The sequence below is a fragment of the Girardinichthys multiradiatus genome, chromosome 18 (assembly GCF_021462225.1).
Source record: "Girardinichthys multiradiatus isolate DD_20200921_A chromosome 18, DD_fGirMul_XY1, whole genome shotgun sequence".
In the NCBI taxonomy this organism is placed as follows: Eukaryota; Metazoa; Chordata; class Actinopteri; order Cyprinodontiformes; family Goodeidae; genus Girardinichthys; species Girardinichthys multiradiatus.
Genome location: NC_061810.1, coordinates 22,450,033 through 22,473,381, shown reverse-complemented (window position 1 = coordinate 22,473,381; position 23,349 = coordinate 22,450,033). Strand labels below are relative to the sequence as shown.

At 41.5% G+C, this 23,349-nt stretch overlaps 2 protein-coding genes across 2 annotated transcripts in view; one reads left to right on the top strand and one right to left on the bottom strand.

Moving 5' to 3' along the window:
• Positions 1-15,520, top strand: part of inppl1a (inositol polyphosphate phosphatase-like 1a) — a 38,170-nt gene extending 22,650 nt beyond the window's left edge. Inside the window, 18 exon segments of the mRNA XM_047390781.1 lie at positions 213-315; positions 411-607; positions 795-912; positions 1,087-1,183; positions 2,292-2,430; positions 2,526-2,625; positions 4,864-4,952; positions 5,047-5,128; positions 5,217-5,306; positions 5,669-5,782; positions 6,105-6,281; positions 6,369-6,524; positions 6,707-6,791; positions 8,301-8,387; positions 8,502-9,031; positions 9,034-9,236; positions 9,994-10,127; positions 13,597-15,520. Of these exon segments, the coding sequence (XP_047246737.1) occupies positions 213-315; positions 411-607; positions 795-912; positions 1,087-1,183; positions 2,292-2,430; positions 2,526-2,625; positions 4,864-4,952; positions 5,047-5,128; positions 5,217-5,306; positions 5,669-5,782; positions 6,105-6,281; positions 6,369-6,524; positions 6,707-6,791; positions 8,301-8,387; positions 8,502-9,031; positions 9,034-9,236; positions 9,994-10,127; positions 13,597-13,696 (2,601 nt within the window). The 3' untranslated portion in view covers positions 13,697-15,520.
• Positions 15,521-15,842: 322 nt separating this feature from the next.
• Positions 15,843-19,362, bottom strand: phox2a (paired like homeobox 2A). Its single transcript, XM_047390782.1, has 3 exons — positions 18,598-19,362; positions 17,607-17,794; positions 15,843-17,297 (listed from the first exon to the last, which is right to left on the bottom strand). Exons 1-3 carry the CDS (start codon positions 18,818-18,820, stop codon positions 16,806-16,808), a joined length of 903 nt encoding a protein of 300 aa, XP_047246738.1. The 5' UTR covers positions 18,821-19,362; the 3' UTR covers positions 15,843-16,805.
• Positions 19,363-23,349: the final 3,987 nt, after the last annotated feature.

Below are 23,349 nucleotides of genomic sequence, written 5' to 3'. Positions count from 1 at the left end.
CTGCTACACAGATGTTTAGTCCTTGTGCCTTGAGTTTCCTTCGCATTGTGTGTAGAAATGCTGTTTCACACACAATGTCGTTAGTCCTACCGCTTTTTGACATTCCTTGCGTTGCATAATTGACTTAAAATAAATAAGAGAAGTCTTTCAATAAAAATCTTAGTCTGGAAAATACTTTCTCTGATGTGTTTTTTTTTTTTTTTTTTTTTCAGAAGCGGGAGGCATTTTGCCAGCTGCTGCAGCTAATGAAGAACAAACATTCCAACCAGGATGAGCCTGACATGATTTCCATTTTTATAGGAACCTGGAATATGGGTCAGGAACATAAAAGCATCCTGGAACTCTCACTGATATTTTTCCAAAGTATGACATGTTTTATTACAACAGGCAGACTTGCTCTTTGTCTTTAGGCTCAGTTCCTTCGCCTAAGTCTGTAGCTTCCTGGGTGTTGTGCCGCGGCCTGGGGAAAACTCTGGACGAGATGACCGTCACCATCCCCCACGACCTTTACGTGTTCGGATCGCAGGAGAACTCGGTGTGTGATCGAGAGTGGGTGGAGTCCCTACGAACCGTGCTGAAGGAACAGACGGAGCTGGATTATAAACCAGTGAGGAAAATACTTCACTATACCTCACAAATCTGTTTAAATCATAAGGTGGTCAAAAGGAAAAACAGATCTCATGTCTTGGGGCAAATTAAAAAAAAAAAAAAGCTGAAGTAGGACCGGGTTCTTTTTGTGTAGTCTAAATGCAGAAATGATCGCCACAGGTTCCTCATTGTTGTTGTTTCTGCAGATCGCTGTGCAGACGCTGTGGAACATTAAACTTGCTGTTTTGGTGAAACCTGAACATGAAAACAGGATCAGCCATGTGGGGATGTCCAGTGTTAAGACAGGAATCGCTAATACACTGGGTAACAATAACTGGCTGCCTAATTAAACTTGTTATCAAGATTATTCATTATGATGTCACTATTTTGTAAACTCAAACTTTCAAAATTATATTAATGTTATAAAACCAAGGAATTAAGTACGTTGTGTTTTCAGACTTTCATGGCATTGGATGCTTATTTTGAATGTTTGTCCAGGTAACAAAGGAGCGGTCGGTGTGTCGTTCATGTTCAATGGGACGTCGTTTGGTTTCGTGAACTGTCATCTGACCTCAGGGAATGAGAAGATTGCCAGGTACGGTTGCTCTCCTCCCAGTTGCGGACAACCCCTAAAAGGAACATGCCGAGGAGGCATCTTGATCAGATGCCCAAGCCACCTCAGCTGACTCCTTTAGATGCAGCAGCTCTACTTTGAGTTCCCCCGAAATGAGAGAACTAGACCCATACCTAAGGCTTAGCCCAGCCACACTACAGGAGGTTGTATCTTGTTCTTTTTAGTCATCCAGAAATCTTTTTGAATAAAAAATGACTAATATTATCACATCTATGCAATAGATGATGATGATAAATCACCTTAGTCATAAGAGAGTAAACATAGGAAAGTGGTTGGTTGTGTTGTGCAGATGTTTTTGGTTTAATGTCTTACTGCAATGTTTTTGTGTGGTTTAAGCAGTAATTGTGGGTCTTTGTCACTTTTATTTTGTTAGCTGGAAGAGAAAAAGTTTGAGAACGACTACTAGTTGTAGTAGTAGTGTTTGCTTCCTTTAAATCTAATAATTCAGATGTCAGTCAGTCAGTCAGTCATTTTCTACCGCTTATTCCATAGTGGGTCGCGGGGGAGCTGGTGCCTATCTCCAGCAGTCTATGGGCGAGAGGCGGGGAACACCCTGGACAGGTCGCCAGTCCATCGCAGTTGTCCATTCAGATGTTTTAAACTTATTTGCTGCTACTATTCATCTTTTCCAATCAATGACCTGATTTTCAAAATAGAAAATCCACAATCAACCTTAGGCAGACTGGACCGTCCACTGTTTTCATTGTCCTTTTATTGTATTCAGCATTGCTGCCACCTAATGGACGGAAGTGGAATAGTTTTGCCATTACAGCGGGACACTTTGCAAAAATCTGAAGAAAACAGTCAAGCAACCACATGAAGCGATTTGCTGCTCTTAGGGTTTCAGGATAGCTGAGGAGGATTTGGGTTGAGACATGGCTTTGTAGGGCTGTTTCTTAGAGTGATACCTCGCTGTGTTTTTGTTTAATAGTGAATACTCAATATAATCTTTTAATTTGCTTCTTATGGTAACTTTAAAACTGTTTTTCGTTGTAGAAAAAGCTCTAATGTGTCTTATTTTCCCATCTTGTCTCCTCTCACCCGTCATCCAATAAATTACCCTTTCCAGGAGGAACCAGAACTACCTTGACATCCTGCGACTGCTGTCTTTAGGAGACAAACAACTGAGCTCCTTTGACATCTCACTGCGCTTCACACACCTCTTTTGGCTCGGAGACCTCAACTACAGGCTGGATATGGATATTCAGGTGAATCAGAACAAAATCCACATGATAACTTGCAGTAACCCTGCATTAAACTTGGTTTCTGATCCAGTGTCCCCATTGTTTGCATGTTTCTGCAGGAAATTTTAAATTATATTAACAGGAAGGAATTTGAGCCTCTGCTGAAAGTGGACCAGCTTAATCTGGAGAGAGAGAAGAATAAAGTGTTTTTACGATTTGGTTTGTATCCCTCATTAGATCTTTGTCATGTGCACAAAAACATCTTCAGAAGCGTGGATTTGCTTAAATGTGGGGAAGTAATCTCAGCATTACCAAAAGGTTCAGTGGTCACATAACTACAGCTTAAGCTGTGACTCACACTTACCAAAAGTATCGTCTCAGCCATTCGAATAGTTCACCAAAACCACAAGTTTTCCTTCAGTTAGGACAAGTAAAGAAGAAACCAGACCAGAAAACAGGCGGTAAATATAGAAAGATTCAAGCTAAGCTGATCCTCCATCTAGACATTTTAATCATTGGTTTCTTTGTTGTGCTCAGAAATTGTGAAAAAAAATATGATTACTTTAAGTTCAGAAGATCTGATTGTTTTGTAAAAGCATTTTACTGCATGCCTTAGTTTTACACCTTTCTGCCTTAATAAAAGAAACACCATTATACGGCAGCGCAATATATCACAAATGTATCCTCGTCACTATATCAGTGTGCGTGATATTATTCACAAAGAGCTGCTTTGATGGCAATGGATATTAACTAATTACATGAATGCCATGATTCTTACTTTCTTGGATCTGGGATCGCAATAAACTCAAGGCAGGCGGACATTACCACCGTAGCCCAAAGTATTCATTTATTTATCGTCATTGCGACATTCTGATGTTTTTCTGAAATCATGCAACCCAACACCATTATCCTTTCTGAAACCTTGAAACTGGGTAAGTGTCTTAAATCAGCCGTTGTGTTTCAGCGTGCAAAGAGCAGACATCGAATATGCTCCAAAAATGAAATGTGTGTTCTGTCGAGGTAGAGTTGGCCTGACTCTGACGTATTGTCTTAGATTCTCTAATGCAAAATCAAAATTTGTTCATTAGGAAGGATGGATCTCAGAGTTTTCACAGCTATGGTAAAAATAAAGTCAGGATCTTATTTCCCTTTTTTTTTTAAAAGAACAAAAGACATGTAGAAATTTACTGGTACATCTCAATAAATTAGAATGTCAATGCAAAGTTATTTTGGTCATTTCATATTCAGTAATTCCACTATACACCCATCTAAATCAATAAGTGTAGGTGTCCCACTCTCTTTCATGGCTACAGGTTTAAGTTTCAGCATCTTGGCATACAGACTGCTTCTAGAAACATCTGCAAAAGAATGGTTCTAGGAGCTCGGTGAATTCCAGGGTGGTACCATGACAGGATGCTGCCTGTGCCATAAGTCATTTCGTTAATTGTCCTTGGCACTACATATGTCACTGTCAACTGTTGGTGGTATTACAACAAAGTGGAAGCCATTGGGCATGAAATCAACTCAGGCATGAACTCAGTAAATGCTGACCCCATTCTGATGCAGAGGTGGCCAACCTTCGGCAGAGTCAAGACCTTCAAACCTCATGTTTAGATATTCCCATAAACAAACTCCTAGACCTTATGGGAAGCCTTCACAGAAAAGTCGAAGCCATTACAGCTGCAAATGGTTGTCCAACTTCATATTAAACCCTATGGATTAAAAATGGGTTGTCAATCAAGTTCAGATATTTTTGAAAGTAGACACGCAAATAGTTGTGAATATTAGATGAGACACAGAAATGTTAAGTTATAGCTATTTTAAGACCTGCATAACCTGCAGACTGCTGACTTCATGGTTGTCAAACAGCTAGTGACACTGTTCACATTGGGGTTACACCAGAAAAGGTCACTTCTAAAGAAGCTTGCTGTTCAAAGTGCTATATGCAAGCATATAAATGAAAAGTTAGGAGGAGGGAAAAAATGTGCTAGATAAAACTGCACAAGCAACAAGGGTAACTCCACTCATTTTTTACTTAATCACCAAACTCTGTTGTTAATGTGCGTAATCAACCTGGTACTTTAGAGTCTGCGGTGGAAAGTCCAGTGGAGTACAGAGGTTCTGCATAACACCAGTCCAAACACACAAAGTACCAATCAAACAGAATATAAACAGAACATTAGTTTGGATTAAAACAGGTTAGAGCTTAGAAGTGAAAAAAAAAAAAGGTTAAAACTGGGACTTTCTTATTTTTAGGCTTCCGATGGTCTGTACCTCCAGAATAAAATCATTATGTTCATATTAGATGTCAGATCTGTTTAAAAAACATCTGGAGGTTTCTGCTCATACATCAAATATGAAAGATGACTCAACACAACAGAAAGAAAGTTATGAACTGTTCTCATTTATACGTTTTTGATCTTTACAGAAAAATAAGCAGTTTCATTTTGTTTATAGCCGAAGAAGAGATCTCGTTCCCCCCCACCTACCGTTACGAGCGAGGCTCAAGGGACACATATGTGTGGCAGAAACAGAAGGCTACAGGGGTGAGTTCAAGATTTAAACATCACAGCTGGTACTAATCTGCATTTCCTCTTTACGTGGGTCCGAAGGAACATTCTGCTTTGTGTTGTTCTTTAGATGAGGACCAATGTGCCGTCGTGGTGTGACCGAATCCTCTGGAAGTCCTACCCAGAAACGCACATTGTGTGCAACTCCTATGGTGAGACAGAGGAAACAAGACAGATTTGTGTCTGTGGCTTAGCATACTTTTGACTACATTTCGATGGCTAATTGTGGTCTTTTTCCAGGTTGTACAGATGATGTTGTGACCAGTGATCATTCCCCTGTGTTTGCTACGTTTGAGGTTGGAGTGACATCTCAGTTTGTCTCCAAAAAAGGTAAAAGTGTTTTAAATAACAGCTGACAGCTTGGGATAATATAACCCTGCTTTAAAGCGTAATAATTCCCTCTTAAGGGAATTTGTCGCACTTGATTTTATTTAAGGGTATCAGAGTGAAGAAGATTGAATACGAAGGCCCGACACATTTTTCAGATTTGCACATGCTACAAATTATGCACCTCTTTGGTTTAGTATATGTGTTTGTAAGGTAATATACTTTACTTGATGCTAGTTAAATGGCTCCTATTGTTCCTATAAAATCCACACCTCCCCACTCATGTTTTTACTCTCACTCATCCCATCCTCTCTCGCCCTCCGTGCCTCATTCTCTAATCTTCGCTTCTTTTTTTTCCTCTGTAGGTCTACCAAAGTCTTCAGAGCAGGCCTACATCGAGTTTGAGAGCGTTGAGGCCATCGTGAAGACGGCGAGCCGGACTAAATTCTTCATAGAGTTCTACTCTACTTGTCTGGAAGGTGAGTCAAAAATCCTCTCAGTGGAGACAGAAATCCTACACCCAACTACAGCTCAGACCTTCTTTTCACACAAAAAAAACCTGACTGTGATAAAACTTACAGTTTCTTGTTTTTGCGCCTTGATCCTTCCCTCCCTCCGTCCCTCCTTTCCTAAATCCAGACAGTCAGTATTCCTTTCAGCCAGCATCCATTTATTGACCTGTGCTGCATGTGTACATGTAAATGAAACGTCTCGCTCCTCTTTCTTCCCCATCTCCCTCCCATCTTGTTCCCTCATCCTCCTGCGTTCTTCTCCACGTTCCTCTGCATTTTTTAACATTAGAGTTTAAGAAAAGCTACGAGAACGACAGCCAGAGCAGCGACAATGTGAACTTCCTGCGTGTGGGCTGGACCAGCAAGCAGCTTACCACCCTCAAACCTCTCCTGTCGGAGATCGAGTACCTGCAGGACCAACATCTGCTGCTGACAGTCAAATCGGTGGATGGATACGAGTCCTATGGTAAGAACAGATCATTGTGATGTGGACTAAGAGGGGGGAGTTTGTTGCAGCCCTAAAGACCATCAACTGTGTTGTTTCTGTTGTTAGGAGAGTGTGTGTTGGCCCTTAAATCAATGATTGGCAGCACTGCCCAGCAGTTCCACACGTACCTGTCCCACCGAGGAGAAGAAACGGGGAACATCCGGGGGTCAATGAGGGTCAGAGTCCCAGCCGAACGGATGGGCACCAGGGAGCGGCTGTATGGTAATGTAACAGTGTTGGATCAGAGACAGGTGCAGGCAGGGAGTTTAAATAAGAAGAAAAAAGAAAAAAAAACTTAGTGGGTCTTTAGGTGTTTATATTTGCAGGCATAACTCATTCAGGTCATTTAGATTTACCATAGTTCTCAGTGTCTCAGGTTCGATTGAACTGTTGTTGTGTTTCAGAGTGGATCAGTGTGGACCAAGATGAGACAGGCGGACCCAAAGGGAAATACACCATGATGTCCAGAGCGGGACACGAGTATGTGAGGTCAGTACAACGCTGCTCTTCTACGTTTGGTGCCATGTCTGTTGCATTTACTCCTGTGTAGCTTGACTGCTGCTTAATGATACTGAAACTAACCAGGTCATCTCATAAAACTGCACAATTTAAGGAGAACCAGTGGCTGGGAAAGGTCGAAAGAACAAACCAACGAAAAGCTTTTGCTTTGTTGTTGCTCACTCAGCTGAGGTGGCTGTCTAAAACTAGGAAACTAAAAGCTCATGAGACACGCTCTAAGAATATTTTATCGATTGCTAAAATGTGCAGTTTGCAGCTTGACCCTGCCCTGCTTGAACTTTGCTGACATTACAGACGTTTTGACCTCCATATTCATATCTGTCATAGTATTCGTTATGCATCTCCTAACATATTTATCTACATTAGTTAGATTTAACAGAAATGCCATTATCTCACATTTTGGCAGTCGTTATATTATAAAATCTCTGTACAGGGTTAGAAATCTTTGTGAAACATTTTCCTGCCCCAGCCGTGTATAAACAACACAACCGGTAGACACTTTGTCTAGTTTGTGTCAGACGTCAGAGCTTCGATCTGGGAATGACCAGAATAGAGCACAGTGACCCGGCTTCCTGTTATTAGCAGTAGTAAACCAGAAACCATGTATTTGTCTTCATTTTAAGCATTCAGACAGGAAAGGAACATGCTCACAAATAGGAAGTTTATTGTGAAATATGTGCCACTGGTTTAATGAGATACTGACTCTGCAAATTAACTGTTTATTCCTACAGCTTTAAATATGGTTTATAAATGCTGTTTAAAGTTAAGATAACGTAATCATAAACTAAATAAATATTAATATTGATTCTATGTGTCAGAAAAAAAATAATTATTGTACAGAAAGTAGAAGATCTTTGACATTATGAGACTAAAACTGTGTCAGGGAACCGAAAAACCTTCATTTTACATAAACTAAAACAGAAATAACTACAAACAAGTTCTGCTTTTCAATATTTTTCGTAGACAAATGTGTGAATATTTTTATATTTGGCACAATCTAAATACCACATGACCAACTGAGCCTGCAAGACAAACTAGATTATCGAGAAAAGAGTTTTTCAGTGAACACACCCACCAGACATTTAAGGAGTCTGAACAGCTTTGTTGAATAGAAAACATAAATGTTTAATATACCCTGTAATGTTATTAACATGTTACATCTTGATTGTGGACCTGTGGTTGTCGCTGTTGCCTTTGAACCCGGCCCGGGCTCTTTCTTCGTGGAGTTTGCGTGCTCTTTCCCGTCCATGCATAGGTTCCCTTTCCAAACTTCTTCATGTTTGGAATAAAACTGAAATAAACATTTCACTAAAACTTCTTATTTTAAATTGTTTTAACACAGAGGTATTTAATCACTTGGTGGTTTGAAATTAAAATCAGTGTGTGGAATATCTTTTGGTATCCGAAAGCTTTCGTCGGTACCCTGCAGTCCCGTTTTGGAGCTGCATGCTAACCTGTTTTGATTTTTCTTGGGTGCAGACAGTCTGTAGATCGTAAACAACCCGGAGAGCTGGGAAAGGTCAATGAGGAGGGGGAAAAAAGCTGCAAGGAGGAAACTGCAGCAAGGTACTAACTCATTAGAGACACTCATGTTCTAACCACAAAAATTAATCAAATAGATAAACCATCCGCAACTAAGGAGAGATTAAAATACGGGATGTTTTCCTTTCGTCTGCACAGACCCAAACAGGACACACCAGAAGGGGATTCGTCTATCGGAAAAAACAGCTTCAACAATCCTGCCTACTACATCCTGGAGGGCGTTCCCCACCCATCGGCTGCTGCTCTTTCTCCTGAGCTCCTCCCATCTTCTACCTCTCCAACCGCTCCGGCTGTTAAAGCCCCACCTCCCTCAGCTGGGGCTCGTACCAAACCTCCTCCTGCGACCTCTGGGCTCACTCACTGCCACAGAGGTGTGGCAGGACACCTAGCCCGCGGAATCAGCGAGGAGAGCTCCTCAGAGGATGATGGAGGTGCCGCTCTGGCAGTTGCTCAAGGAGGAGGCGTTGCAGGAACAGTCGGAAATACGCTGAATCGTCCTCCTCCAGACTTCCCCCCTCCTCCTCTCCCTAAGGGAGCTCTAGAGACCGTTGCAGAGGCCCAGTTCAGCAAGCCTCGTTCTCTTTACCCGGACCTAGCTGAGGTCAAGATCCCATCAGCTGGTCCTGGTGGGCCTCTTGGCCTGGGAGAGGGTTTCAGGCGAGGGGGGGGGGGGGGGCATTGGACGATCAGTCCTGCTCTGTGCTGCAAATGGCAAAGACTCTGAGTGAGAGTGAGTTTCCTGGACAGCCTCCCCGAGCTCCCTCTGCGCCACCACCTGTTCGAGTAACACCAATTGGTATTCTGGACGCGTGCCGCACCTTCCCACCCAGGAACCCTATCCCAGAGAGCATTGCAGAGGACATGCCAGAGGAGGTGAGAAAGGTTACTTACATACTGTTTTGCCCAAAGTTATTCATACCCATGGTATGGTTATACAGTGTAACGGCTGCCAGGAGGAGTGACCTGTGTGAAAAACATTCTAATTGGTGCAGAATTGTGAAGTGGAAGAAACCTTAAAAGGACAGTTTCTTTCATGCTTTGATCTGGCTGCATGCTTAGAGATGTTATGATGCTGGAAAGTGAACCTGCACCCCAGTCTCAAGTGTTTTCCAGCCTCTGGCAGGTATTCTTTGAGGTTTGCTCTGTGTTTAGCTCCACCCACCAACTCTGACCAGCTTGCCTTTCTCCTGCTAAAGGAAGAAATCCCCACAGCATGATGCTGCCACCACCACGTTCATGGTCTTTTTGTCCTAAACCCTGTTTAGGGCAAAAAGGTACATTTGGTTCTCATCTGACCAGAGCACTTTCTTCCACATGTCTGCTGTGTTCAGTAATCTTTCAGCAATGACTCTGTTCCTGGTTTATCACATAGAGGCTAATGAAACACATTGATGTTTATGGTTGTAACAATAAAACCTTTTGAAAAGCACTGTAAACTTTAACAGCTGCAGTGCAGATTTGGTGTAATATTTCTCTGTTTTACCAGAGAATTTGAGTTTCCTTCTTCAGTTTCAGCTCCTCAATGTTTTCTGTCATTTAATGGTGTTGCAGTGGTTGGCATACAATAGGTTTTGCAGAAGCTGCATTGAGCTGAGATGTATTTAGTTGGTTCTGCGTTTCTCTTATTCAGGCACTCTGGGGCAGCAGTAGCTCATCCTTGTCTGTGGGAGAGTCATCAGTGGGGGAGTGGCTGCAGAGACTGGGTCTGGAGAAATATGAGGAGGGGCTTCTACACAACGGCTGGGACGATCTGGAGTTCCTCAGGTAGTCTTCACAAACGTAGACCGTCTGTGCTCGGATTAATGCAGTGGGAGACTGTAATGGAAGAACTGTACCAAGTGACCTAGAGTGAAAGAAAGCTAGAGGAAAAGCTCCTAAAAGATGTGCTCTTTCTTGTAATTAGTTTCTTTTTGATCTTCATTTATTTGAAATGATAACAGTGATAGCATATTAAAATTGGAATTGTAAATGAATGATTTTGAAAAATTTTAAATGAACATATTAACTTTTGGTGCCCAGTTTTGAATTAACTGTGGATTATCTCACAGGTTGAAATGTATGCATACACTCCTATTAATGTTGGGATAAATGTTCTTTAGCGAGTTGCAAGGAAACCTAAAGCTGTCTGTAGACATCAACAAGCTTCTGACATAATCATGGCTGCATATTTATCAGTTATAATTTTCAGAAATAGTTGAGCTGATGTTGTAATTATGAATATGAATATATGATTTAACATTTAATATTAATACTTTAATATTTATTAAATAATATTTCAGTCTGTTAAGGGTTGTCCTGTGAATACCAGCCCAGTAAGGTGATGGTATTAGGACAAAATAGAAAGGTGTGAGACGAGCTCTGACATTATTGAACAGCATAAACTCATGGAATGAATTCACAAAATTTCTTAAAATACAAGGATTTATTAACAAAAATAAGTCAACTCAAAGTCAAACATATTTCAATCAACAAACTCTTTATTATGCTAAAACAATCCAACTAAACTACTAAGCAGAATTAAAGAATAATGAAGACTAATGGGCTACGTACAATATAAACAAGTTGATTAAAGATGGTTGAAAATTATGACCAAAAGAGTGATGCAACATTACCATGCAATGTTTATGTTTGAGAACCAAGGATTATCTTGAAGAATCTGGAAATGAAGTTAAGTTAGTTTAAGGACTAACCTAGAAAATAATCAGCAACATTTAGACAACCATTCACAATGCAAGATCAGATAAAATATTATTTTAATAAAATAATGTTTTAAGAATGATCTGCTGAATAAAACCAACCTTCTGGATGACTAATTCTCAACAGCGTTTAATTAGCTGCCTTTATTTATTAAAATAATATTTAAGGAAATATTATTTTGAATAAGAACCAAATCTTTCTGGATAAATTGGCTTAATGGTGTTTACATAGTTTTCAAGTTTAGTAAAATAATATTTAGGGAAATATTATTTTCTAGATTGAAAACTAAAAACCTTTTTGGGTAAATGATCTTTAGAAGGCAAGCACGTGTTCTTAGCTGTTAGCGGTTAAAACTAACAAAAGATGCTAATAGCTTATGCATTTTAACCCTTTTATTAACGGTATTTTAAAGTTGTGTGTTTGCTTCTGATGATAAGCGTGGACGGCACGTTATGGCCAATCTTCTGTGTTTAAAATCACCCTTTAAATAAAGTTAGTCTCACCTTTAAAAAAACAAACACATAAAACAAACTGAGCACATGTGCTGAGCAGATAATCTGCTAGCACTAAGATGGCTGAGTTTCAACACAAACGAACCAAACGTCATAAAAGGAAAATGTTTAGATTATTTCATTCTAAATTACTTCTCTCTCTCTGCCCAAACCTAACTTCTTACGTGAACCGTGCTGAGGAAAAGTTGTCGGGGGCGACGAAGTTGAAGAAAACATCCACAGTGAACAAAGAGTTAGCTTCCAGCTAACCTCTGTAGCTGTTGGATGGGGCGGCTCGCTCTGTCAGCCGGCCGAACTGCACGTTACTGCTGTAACCATGGTGATGCGGTCCCGGTTGTCCTTCCTTCAAACCAGGAAAAACTGCTCGACTCGGCGTCGTAGACACAGGGCGCCTGAGTGGGCAGCAAAGCCTCGGTGACCCGTCCCCCCGGATGGGTTGTACTGGAATTCTGATTTCCCCTCGGGGATCAATGAAGTATCTTTGAGTTGAATTGAATTGTCTCTGTTGGGAACTCTCTGGAACACAGTTTGCTTCTGTAGACCTCAGAGAGAAAAGTCAAGCAACGCTTGTACCTTAATTCCCTTGTTCATGAATGAATACCGGATACACAAACAGCAATTAATTTCTACTTAACTTAGTGCATATGATCGCGTGATCGTACGACACTCTTGGATCCAGTTTGAAGAGTTATGTCTGTTTGCCAGCAAAGAGACATTAGCGCGCTGTGTCCCTCCGTTCAGTTCACTGGAGACCTGCGTGGAAGAGACAGGATGTAGCAAGAGCGGTGCTTTTATTGGGACAGTGATGTCACAGGAAGTCCACTGTTACAACTTTTTCCTGTTAATGCGATTCATTTTGAAAGTTCCAGAAAAGCTCATACTGGCCATTCATGTTGTCCCCATGGCTGGGGTCCCAACACTGATATTGTATGTAAGTTTCCTGCGCTGGAATATCCCCACGTGTTGAAGCTGACGTAGGTCCAGCTTAATGTTAGCATTTTTGTCGCAGTTGCGTCAAGTTTGAACCTTCTGACTCAAACTGTCACCCTCTGATGAAAGGAAAGCGGTGAAGATGTTTACCAACGACCCAGAGGCTCAAGCCGGTCATGAACTGGAAGCTGCTGGAACAAACTGGCTCCAAACCAAAACTTTTGGGGTTTACTGACACTTTTGGCTGCTCACACGGACAAGACAAATGCTTCTGGTCAGAGGATACAAACATTGAGGTGTGTGGACAAAATGAATGTTTGGAGAAGTCTAGATGAAGGTTTCAAACATAAAAACATGGTAATATTTGTTAAGCATGGAGGTGGCAGCATGATGCTGTGGGGCTCTTTTGTAGCCAGGGAACTAGTGCATTGCGCAAAATGTTTGGAAACCTGAAAGTGGAGGACCACCTCCATATTCTTCAGCTTCTGCTCAAATCAACAGCTAAACGGCTGAAACGTGGACACATTTGGATGTTCCAGAAGGACAATGATGGTTAAAACAGGCTAACATTAAGCTTCTGGAATGGCCCCGACTTTAACTCCAAACATGTACAAATGTATTGGTTGCACATAAAAGCTTGGTCTGTGCAAGGAAACTAACCAGTTTAATTAAGCTCTACCGATTTTGTCAAGACGAGTTGTTAAATATGCAGCCAACATGATGCCAGAAACTTGATTGCTACAAAAACACCTGGTTTCTCTGCAGCTTGTTTTGGGAGCTTTTCCAAATATTAGATATTTGAGCCGGTATGCATTATTTTGACCTTAAGTGGATTAAGGAAAATGCACAATAAATTCAAAATTGTCCACTCAATCCTGATTTTTAAAATTCATTGTAGTTGTTTTTTTTTTTTGTATAAGCAGCCCCCCCACAGAGGAGCAGTTTAAATAAACCATTTAATACCCCAAATTAATCTGAATAGTAATGAGTTCATGTAAACCTCTGATCAGCACTAAAACAACAGGGTTTGTGCTGAGACCTCAGTTCTAGTTCTCATTTATTTCCCACTGTCATTTTCTTTTGTTTTTTTCCAGTGACATCACTGAGGAGGACCTGGAAGAGGCCGGAGTGCTGGATCCTGCCCACAAGCAGATCCTGCTAAAGAGCCTCAGGCAGCAGCAGCAGCAAAAATAAACTGCAGCAAATTGGTCTTTGACTTATCTTAACCGACACGGAGCCACACCAGTTCCTAAAAGGCCGGATTTCAGCTGAACCGACCCAGTCCGTGCTGGAACCTGCTAAGTGATGCCAGACAGTGCCTTCTGAGAGAGAATTGCACTCCCTTTGTACTTTCAAGAACACTTGGTGACCCAACGTCCTCTTTCATTTGTACTGTATGTGTGTTGTTATTGTTGTTATTGTTGTAGATGTGGCCTTATTTAATCATTTCAGTCCTTCGAGCATCACTACAGAATCCCTCGCTGTGAATGCAGTAAGAACATTATTTCCACATAGTTATAACGGTAAAACTGATGCATGGGGGCGGTGCAATGTATGCTGTGACATCAGATCTGACCTGTGGCTGCAAGAAATTTAAAGCCCATTTCCTTTTTTACTTGGGAACTGGATTCTGAATGAGGAGTCATTAAGAACTGGGCAAATTTGAGACTTTCAAAGCCTAATTCTTGGAAATCAGAGTTTGGGAAGAGCTGTTTGTAGGTTCTGGGATAGGGGCGAACAAGATGTAGCGACAGAAATGAAGCTATCTAGGCAATTTTCAAATAATCGGAGATCACTTTTTTTGGTCCGATCATGTATTTGGTAATGTCTGGGCCACAGTTTATTTGATTTATGGTCGGTAGTCAGTGTCTCTGCATGTATTTAAAATTATAAGTTTATTTTTGATTATAAAGGGAATTTTCAGCTAACCAAATTGATACATTTAGAGCTGGAACTGTGTATTTTCACCTCGATGCAGCATTTATGTCACCCACTGTTCTCGCACATCTCATACTGAGATCTTGCAATACAGAAGAGAAAAAAAAAGTTTGCCATAATGTAAACATTATATTTACCCGCAGATGATGTGCAAGTACGGAACATTTCCTGTACAACTGAGTAAGGATGGCTATAAATTTACGAACACACATCAGGTCATATATGCTGCACCAAGGTCTGATGAGACTGAATATTACGTGTTTTAAGCAGCTACATTTCCATTTTTTGAGCTGGCATTTGTGTACGTTGTCACATTTGTATTTTCTTCATTTCAACTGTTTTAAATGCCGCAGCGTTCAGGGAATTGGTTAATATAGCCGAGGAGATTTGCTAGAACAGATTTAATTAGCCATCATAATGTTGTTTATGGTTAAGAGCTGATTTTATTGTCATAACTGGAGATGTTTCTGCTGTTTAGGTCCATATTTTGTACTTATGGCAATATTTTCCTCTTTAACAAATTGTTGGGCTCGTGTTCCTTAATTTCACCAGCAGGTGGAGCTGTTTCCCCCTTACACAGCCTCCCTAGACGCTGATTCTGGAAACTTGAGGAACAAAGTTTTGTTACTTGTTAGCCAGCGGTTTGCCAATGATTTCCTTTTTCAGTAATGCTCTACAACATTTTCACAGGGTCACGCTTAACTATTTACTGTTTTTACACGTTACAGTGAAACAATATTAGAAAAAAACTTGAGTCTTCGGATGTAGAAATCAAGCCCTTTTGTGGAAACAGATTCCCAGTTTGTTGTTCCCGGTTTTCTTTGTGGCTTACTTATTTCAAACAGCCAAACATGTCATTTAAATGTGTCTAATCTTTCCAAGCCTTTCAGTGTTCTCAGTGATGTGTTTATATATGTGTGTGTTTGTGAAGTAGAGACTTACCTGTGTTATTTTTCACCTCCTCCACTCCATTCAGCTTGTATGTAGCCTTGTGCTTTTGGTTGTATTAAGTTAATTATTCGCCCTTGTTTTGTTTGTTTTGTTGGTTTTTTTTCAATTAAAATCTTATATTTCTCCTTATTTTTTTTCTTTTTGTCTAGTCTGCTGAACAGTTCATGTTTTTAATTTCAGGAAATCCTCGAGTCCGATGAAATGCAAAAACACCACATTTTGTCACATGCAAGAAACCAGATCATGAGATGTGTCACGTAGTGCCTTCATAATGTAGATTTATTAGAATATCCAGAGTAGTGCTATAACCTCTCATTCACCAGAGCTCCACACATTCCTGTGAGACAGATGCTTTGCAGTGAAGTAGATCTGTAAAAGCAAAAAAAGGTGGGACAACTATCTAATATTTATATTACTATCTACAGAATTTACAGCCACTCAAAGACATGTGAAAAATATTAATAAATACATGTTGTTTTTTATTCTGAGGAAACAGAAAATTTACCAGCAGTTTTGCATCAACAAGCCCAAGGTTGAGGCATTAAGGGACAAAACTGGACATTTCATGTAAGTTTAGAACAAATAATCCTGTGTTAGTCTAAAACGCTGATGAAAGCAGGTTGAAGGAAGGGAAAGCAACCTCTTCTGTCTGTGGGATCCGGTTGCATTGCTTTACCAGCAGCAGAACAGATCAGTTATGCAGTTGGACCCATAGATTTGCAGGGTGTGCTCAGCTCTGTGGATGTGCAGTAGGCTTAAACTGGAAGTTTGGCTCCAAAACCTGCACCCTTTAGAGTTTGAACAAAGTGGAAAGTGTTTTCTTAGAAGTCAGAATTCGACATGTTGCATATGGAGGAGGGAATGAGCTGATCTGGGGAGGTGTCTGGTCTGAACCCAGCAGCTCTAATTGGATTTTGGTGGCACCCCCACTCCGCTTGGCAAAGAGATTTGGGGGCATTTCACAAAAGACTGTCTATCTAGTTGTGCTTGAGGGTAAAGGTTTGCTTTGTTTCCTCAGCAAAGATCGGTGATGTTTGGATTTCTGCTTTTAGGTCGTACCTGACCTCCATGAGTCATCGGAGCTGCTGCAGAGTGTGGGAATGTGGGTATGCAACAAAGACAGAGAAGATGCAAGGAACTGGGGGCTGTACTGTAGAGTTCAATGTCATTAAATAGAGAAAGTCTTTCAGTTTGGTCTTAGAAAGGAACAACTCAGGTGAAAAGTAGAGTCACAGGAATCTGTCCATGTCCAAGTAGGTTCTGTACATCTGCATAACATGCTTGAACTAGCAGACCTTGTATTATCTGAGCTCTGACCAGAACATGATGGGCTTGTTTTGATTCTCCAACTAAAAAAAAAAATTGAAGCTCTTATCTGTTCCTGATTGGTCCTTTTCTTCTCCCCTTGTTTGCCTCAGAACAGATTTGTTTTGATGGCAGGATTGGGTTTTCTGTGGAAGGAGGACAGAACTCCAGCGAAAGGCCCGGTCATACTGTCCGCCGGCTGCCAGGCCTTCAGAATCTCCTGAGTCTGAGCAGCCGGTTGGGCCACAGCCGGGTTGGACGGCCCTAGGCTGGACCAGCTGGGCGGCTTCAGCCCCTGGAGGACCGGGGAGCTGGACGCATTGGTGTAGCCACTGTTGGTGGGGGCCGGGCTGGGGCTCAGGCTGGCGGGGCTCCCCAGGTTTCCATTGGCCGAGCCGGGCAAGGAGGCGGTACTGTCGGGTGTGGGGCTGCAGGTGGACTCTTTGGACTCGTCATCATCTGACGAAGATCTTGTTTCTCCGCCTTTCTTCCCCCCAGAGCTGCTGCTGTTGCTGCCAGTGTTGCCACCAGAGCTGTTGGCCTTGGCGTTGGCTGCCCGCTCTTGCTTGCGGAATTTGGCACGCCTGTTCTGGAACCACACCTGTAGGCACAAACACAGGAACCTTAGGACCGATGGATGAAAACTGGTTGGTATGTAATAGCAGTCACCAAGGGGGCACCAGGAGGGGCAATGGATTCAACCCCCAATCCAGACACCTTTATGTATAATATAATTTATGAATATGAAAACGGGGAAACCACGTTTTAACGAGGCACAACATTTGTTCATTAATCATAAAACTCCTTCGTTTTCGGGGTCCCACCCTGGCCCCAATCTAGCCACCCATTTAAGGAGCCTACTGGAGGCGCCCCTGTGCAGGAGAAAAGAAGAAAAGCCTGATCCCCGCACCTGCACCCGGGCCTCGGTCAGGTCTATCTTCAGTGCCAGCTCCTCTCGGGTGTAGATGTCTGGGTAGTGCGTCTCGGCGAAGACCCGCTCCAGCTCTTTCAGCTGGGAGCTGGTGAAGGTGGTCCGGATGCGCCGCTGCTTCCTCTTCTCGTTCAGCCCAGAAGGGTCCGAGAAGAACTTGTAGGGGACTGAAAGGGAATAAAAAAAGTTTAATTTGTTTATGGAACAAACACAATATGCATATGAACGGAATTTCAGTCCGCAGGGAAATCACTGCCTAAAATTGCAGCGTCCCTTTGAATGCTCACGGATATTTTTAATTAATAAAACGTTTATTAAATTTACAAAAAGATACAATTTAAATAAAAAACAATATTTGACAACTTTTCTGAAAAATCAAGGAATGTGCCACATATATAATTATGTTTCTCATCTTAAGAATAAAAATTTACATTTCGTTTATTTCTGCGAATGTTCTCAGAAATTACATGTATTCTGAATTTATTGTATTTCATGTAAAATGCATCTGATATTTTAATTTCAGATACAGTGTGCAATATATTTGGGTTCATGCCTAACGTGTAAAATTCATAGTAGCTAATAATAATAATAAAATATGCAGATTCGTCGAGGTTTCAGTGTGAAAATGAGAAAAATGGCATGTTGAGTTTAAAATGTTTAAACTAATTTGTTATGTGGTATAGGCTCATTATTCTTGCAAACCTTTAATGATTTTGCCTAATGGTGCTCACAAAATTATTAATATAATACTGAGATAAAGAAAAATACACATTTTTGTGTCGGCCTCGAAAGTTGAGCAATTTCAGTTCTTAAAAGTAACTCATCATTTTTCTTTTTGACACAACTAAAAACATGAGAGAGAAAAAGAAAAAAAAAAAAAACACGCAGCTTTCCAACTTGCTCCTCTTGCCTTAAAAACAGCACAATTAACAAGAAGTCTTTGGAGCCGACTAAAACAGCCGTTTCCTACCGGAGGAGTACGGTGTGGGCTGGTGCTCTCGCAGGGCTCCCAGCGTGCAGCTGGCCGTGCTCAGCGGCGTGCAGCCCGGGTTGGAGAACGGCCCGCTCCGGATCGGGTTGTACTGGAAGGAGCTGGCCTGGCTGCAGGAGCTGAAGTCCGCGTAGGCCGACGCTTCCATGGCCGCCATGCAGGAGTCGTAGGAGTTCAGGTAGGAGTAATCCATCTTATACATGGAGGTGAGCCGGTGCAGACACCGGTCCGCGGCTTTCACGCAGCTGCTGCTTGTTTATGGAGGTAACGGCGTGTCGGATTTAGGCTTTTCTCTCGAGAATCTCCGACTTTTTTCTTCTCCCAAACTCTTTTAGTTTGTATATCTCTGTCTGCAGAGTTTTCCCCCTGGATAATCCAGATGTTTTCTCCTTCTTTACCTCCCTCTGTCTGTGCGTGCCTTCAGCTGTGCTCTCCTCTCCTCTCCGCGCTGCGCTCCGTTTGACGCGCGCTGGGTCTCGCGCGGTGCTTATAATAAACTCTGTAGGGCGCGAGACAATAGCGAAGCGGTGGTCTTGTTTCCATGACAATGCCACCAGTGAGTGAGCGTGGAAACGGACTGCCCCTCCACCCCATCTTCTCCATCCTACCAGTGCTCGTTGCACCGCCCACGCGGTCCACGGGATGAGTTTAAGCAGCAGTCTACCAGACAAGCAGCTTTTTCTCGTTCAAATCAGTTATTAAGCCCATGCTTCCATAATCGGACGTATCTAATTCTGCTGGGTTTCACTTTTCCAGCTCAGCCCAGATGTGACGAGAAATAAATATCCCTCTTGTGTTTCCATGTAATCGCGTTAATTTCGCATGGAATATTCAATGAAGAGCTGTTCTGTTTATTTATATCGCATCAATTCAGCAAATGTTTTCTCAAAGCACTTTATGAGACAAACAGGTTCGGTTCATTTTCGGGAAATACCTATCAACCCGATCGCATCCAGTCATAGGCAGATTCACATGCATTTGGATATGTTCCAGTTCGATCCTAGTTATAATTATTATATAGTGCAGTCAAATTCAATTGGGTTTATTTACAACTTATGGTATGTAATCTATAGCTGGAAGCTGGGCTTTTTGGATCAAGACGTTGAAATTTGAAGATGCCCATAAGTAATCCTCATTTAAAAGGATACTTTAGAAACTTTTAAAATGCTGGTTTTAAATTGATAATAATTCTACAAGTGTGTGTTTGGCGTTATAGACTAATAATACAAATAATAAACTGTCGCATTTTCGTAAGAAAATACTTTGCCGCAAATTTTATGTAGGAATGATTTAGATATTTTTTCCACAATATTTGAAATTTAGGGTCTAATTTTTTCCTATTATAATAATTTATACAACCTTTAAAAAAATTAATATTCTAATTATTTTTCTTATTGGCATAATCCCTGTAAGACTGGTGCAGAAGCAGGCCGCGATCCTCCAAAAGCTGGTCAGCAACACTGCGTCTCCAACTGATGCGCAGAAGCAGCCGCAGCTCCTCCACCCGAGTCTTTATGTGAGGGAAAACGTCCAGATGTGACGGTGATTGGCGAGATTAAAAGCTCTGATTTGATTCCGATCACTTTTTACCGACGTGTCACCAGAGTGCGCGTCAGTTTGACGTATCGGACCGGAGAGAGGGGGGAACTGCAGCGGCTGCGGAGACGAGCGCGGCGCGACGCGACGCGACGGGCTAACCATAAACGCATTGACGCTCCATAAATTGGTTTAAGTTTATTGTACGGTGTCATACAATGTGATAAGTCATATCCCGCGCGGCCCCTCCGTCACACAGAGGCTCTAAAACCGGGAGGCATTGCAGGAGCGCAAATGCTCTCCAAACATGTACGGATGCTTTTTCTTTTTACACTGCTGCTCCCTGCTTTATGTGCGCCCTTGGTAAAATTAACAGGCTTTTTATTAGAGGGTAAATTTCACCGAATAATATGATCCACAAACCAAAATTACGTTGGGTGCGTACAGGAGGAATTAATTGAGTTTGGCCTGCGTGCCCGCGCGTAAAATGTCATAATAAAGGATCAAAAGTGCGCGCTCTTATCTCTGCTTGACCAGAGGCTGCATGATGATGTTCCTTAATGGCATTAACTTGCCACACGCACGCGCATGCGTGCATTCACCACTCCGTGTTCACTTTAGTAATAATAAGATCTGTTTACAGCAGTTGTTGTGTGGTTGGAGAGAGTCTGAGGGTGAATGAGGCAGGGCGGCTCCCCGTGCTCATTTTAAACTGCAGTGTGGAGCAAAAAAAAAAAAAAAAATCTACTTTTTGTAAGTTAAAAAAATAAGGTTTTTATATAGTTTTTAAATTTAACTTTAATCATAATGCTAAAATCTTTAGTGGTAAGCTGACTCGACCCAGGGCACATGCTAACTGAGCTGCTGTCTTCAGGATTCAGGCCGGTGGAAGCTGCATGGGTGTTTGACTTCTCACTCAGACTACAGGTGTAAAAAACTAAAATCTGTTATCATATATCTGAACAACAGGCTACTTTTCTGCTTAGGGCCCCAAACAATCGTTGGCTAGCCCTGGTTAAACATTTCCTGCACATGCACAGGTTTGAGCATGTTGCCTGAAAGAAATAAGCCACTGAGCTCCCTTCTCTGTAATCATGCAATGTTTCTTAAAGGTCTGCACAGATGTTGCAAAGAAAAAGAATCCTATAACAGATTAGATATGTAAGATTATGCTACTATGCACTTTCCTCATATTGCCCATACAAATTCAAGTACTCGTAGTTTATGCAGGCAACTACAGGCACGTTTCATGTGTCCTTGCGCATAGTTCAAGACTTTTGCAAGTTAAGTGTGGACAGGGGCCGGCCCCAGGTACAGGCAAACTTTGCAAGTTTATTTAATTGAAAAAGGGACAGCGTGTTTTGTGGGTAATTTTGGGACCAGAGCGCAGACAGGACCGTGGGATGAGGATTGTAGTGGTTTAATAATAAAATGGACAAACTTACGAAAATCACACAAGGAGAACAGGACATGGAAGGTTACTGTGAAAAGCAAAAACCAACAGTGAACAAATTACATTTTATTCTGTAACTGTTTATTTTTTTATAAAATGCTTGAAGCTACGTTGATGGTCAAATATATTGCCTGGATATTATGATTGTATTAATTCCAGTCTTTTCCCTGCAGCAAAATAATGGAGTCTAGGCCAATGTTTACTCCTAAAAAAACTATCCAAATACTCTTGGACACAGGCTTGGAGATGGATATGGGAATTTAACTATTCACATATTTTACTCATGACAGTTGTTATTGTGCAGTTTTGGTGTACACGCACAGAATGGTGTCATAAGCATACATCTGACATTGCAGTTGGTGGAAAGCAACTTAACAGATCATTTATGTAAAGGCTAAATGACAATGATCCTAAGACAGATTCTTGTGGGACTCCAATGTTTTTCTCTCAGAAGTGTGATGTTACACTCTTAGGTAAATCTAGATAAAATATTACACCCACAGAAAGATTCAAGCAAGTCAGTGTTGTTATTAGTACTGTATGTGATGCTTAACAGTATCAAAAGCTTTCCCCAGTTCAAGAATGTTTCAAATTCTTGATTTGAACCAGATATTTTTTTTATGCTGGCTTGAGGAAATTTGGACCCCCACTTGGATTGTGTTGACAAATGCACTATTTGAACATATACTCAGCAAAACCTTCATATTTTGATAGTAATCTTAGCAGAGTCATACCTAAAAGCGGATTTAATCATTTATGTTGTTTATGTCTGAGCTGGGAAAGCATTTTAGGTACACCATAACCTCTTACAAATACAGTAGGTCAGCGAGTAATAGCCTATTTTTCTGTGGTTGCTTGACATCAGTCATGGTGAAGTAGCTGTGTAATGTAGAACGCTAAATAAATTAAACAAGAATTTTTCAAAACCACCAAAATGTTTGAATGGCAGGCCAAAATAAAAGGGCAAAAAAGTAAAAATAATTCAGAAAATAGAAATGCATAAACAAAATTAAAGTAAAATAATGTCAAAACAAAGACAAAAAAGCAGAACCAATCTAAATTGGAGCTCGGTGCGCCTGTTGTGGCTGGTGGGGTTACCTAAAAGTGGGTCCAAAATTAAATTCTGCTTTTGAAACCTTTTGCCGGCTCTGTCTGCAAGTTCAACTTCAGGGCACCTGGCATAAATCGAGTCCTGCATTGCAGAGATATAATGATGCGTGTAAGTTCAACACAAATTCCCTGTTATTCATAATTTCATGCGCGCTCTTTTTATTTATTTATTTTTTAAATAAATAAATAAGGATAGGTTTAGTTGGACTTCTGCAGAGAGGCCGCTGGACGTCCTACAAAAAGCCTCTGTTATTTTATTCTTCCACTCAGTCCCAACCGTCTGTTGCGCATCTCCGTCTACAGGGTTCAGAGGTGAGTTTACCGAGAAACTTAAACTGTTTCAAAGTTAAACTCGTTCCCGCATCAAAAAGAGCATCCAGGAGCGACTCTAGCTCTCCCGCTTTCAAGCATTTAAACTAATCCCTTCAAAAGGAGGAACCGGTCCCTTCCAGGCCACTAATCCGCCCCATAGGGCTCCACGCAGCGCAGTCAGGGGGGGGGGTAACCTCTCCTCCGCAGAGGGTTTAACTTTGGACTTTTACATTCATGGGGCCGATGGGCCGGAAACAGTAACGGAGAGCTTTGGCATTCATTGCGTCTGAGTCAACACGGGGGGACACAATGGGTCCCTT

Excerpts from the sequence above, each read along its gene's own strand:
- phox2a (XM_047390782.1), bottom strand. The coding sequence starts at position 18,820 with ATGTATAAGATGGATTACTCCTACCTGAACTCCTACGACTCCTGCATG. Across the intron at positions 17,795-18,597 it reads GCCCACACCGTACTCCTCCG|TCCCCTACAAGTTCTTCTCG; the intron begins GTAGGAAACGGC and ends ATTCCCTTTCAG. Across the intron at positions 17,298-17,606 it reads TGACCGAGGCCCGGGTGCAG|GTGTGGTTCCAGAACAGGCG; the intron begins GTGCGGGGATCA and ends TTGTGCCTACAG.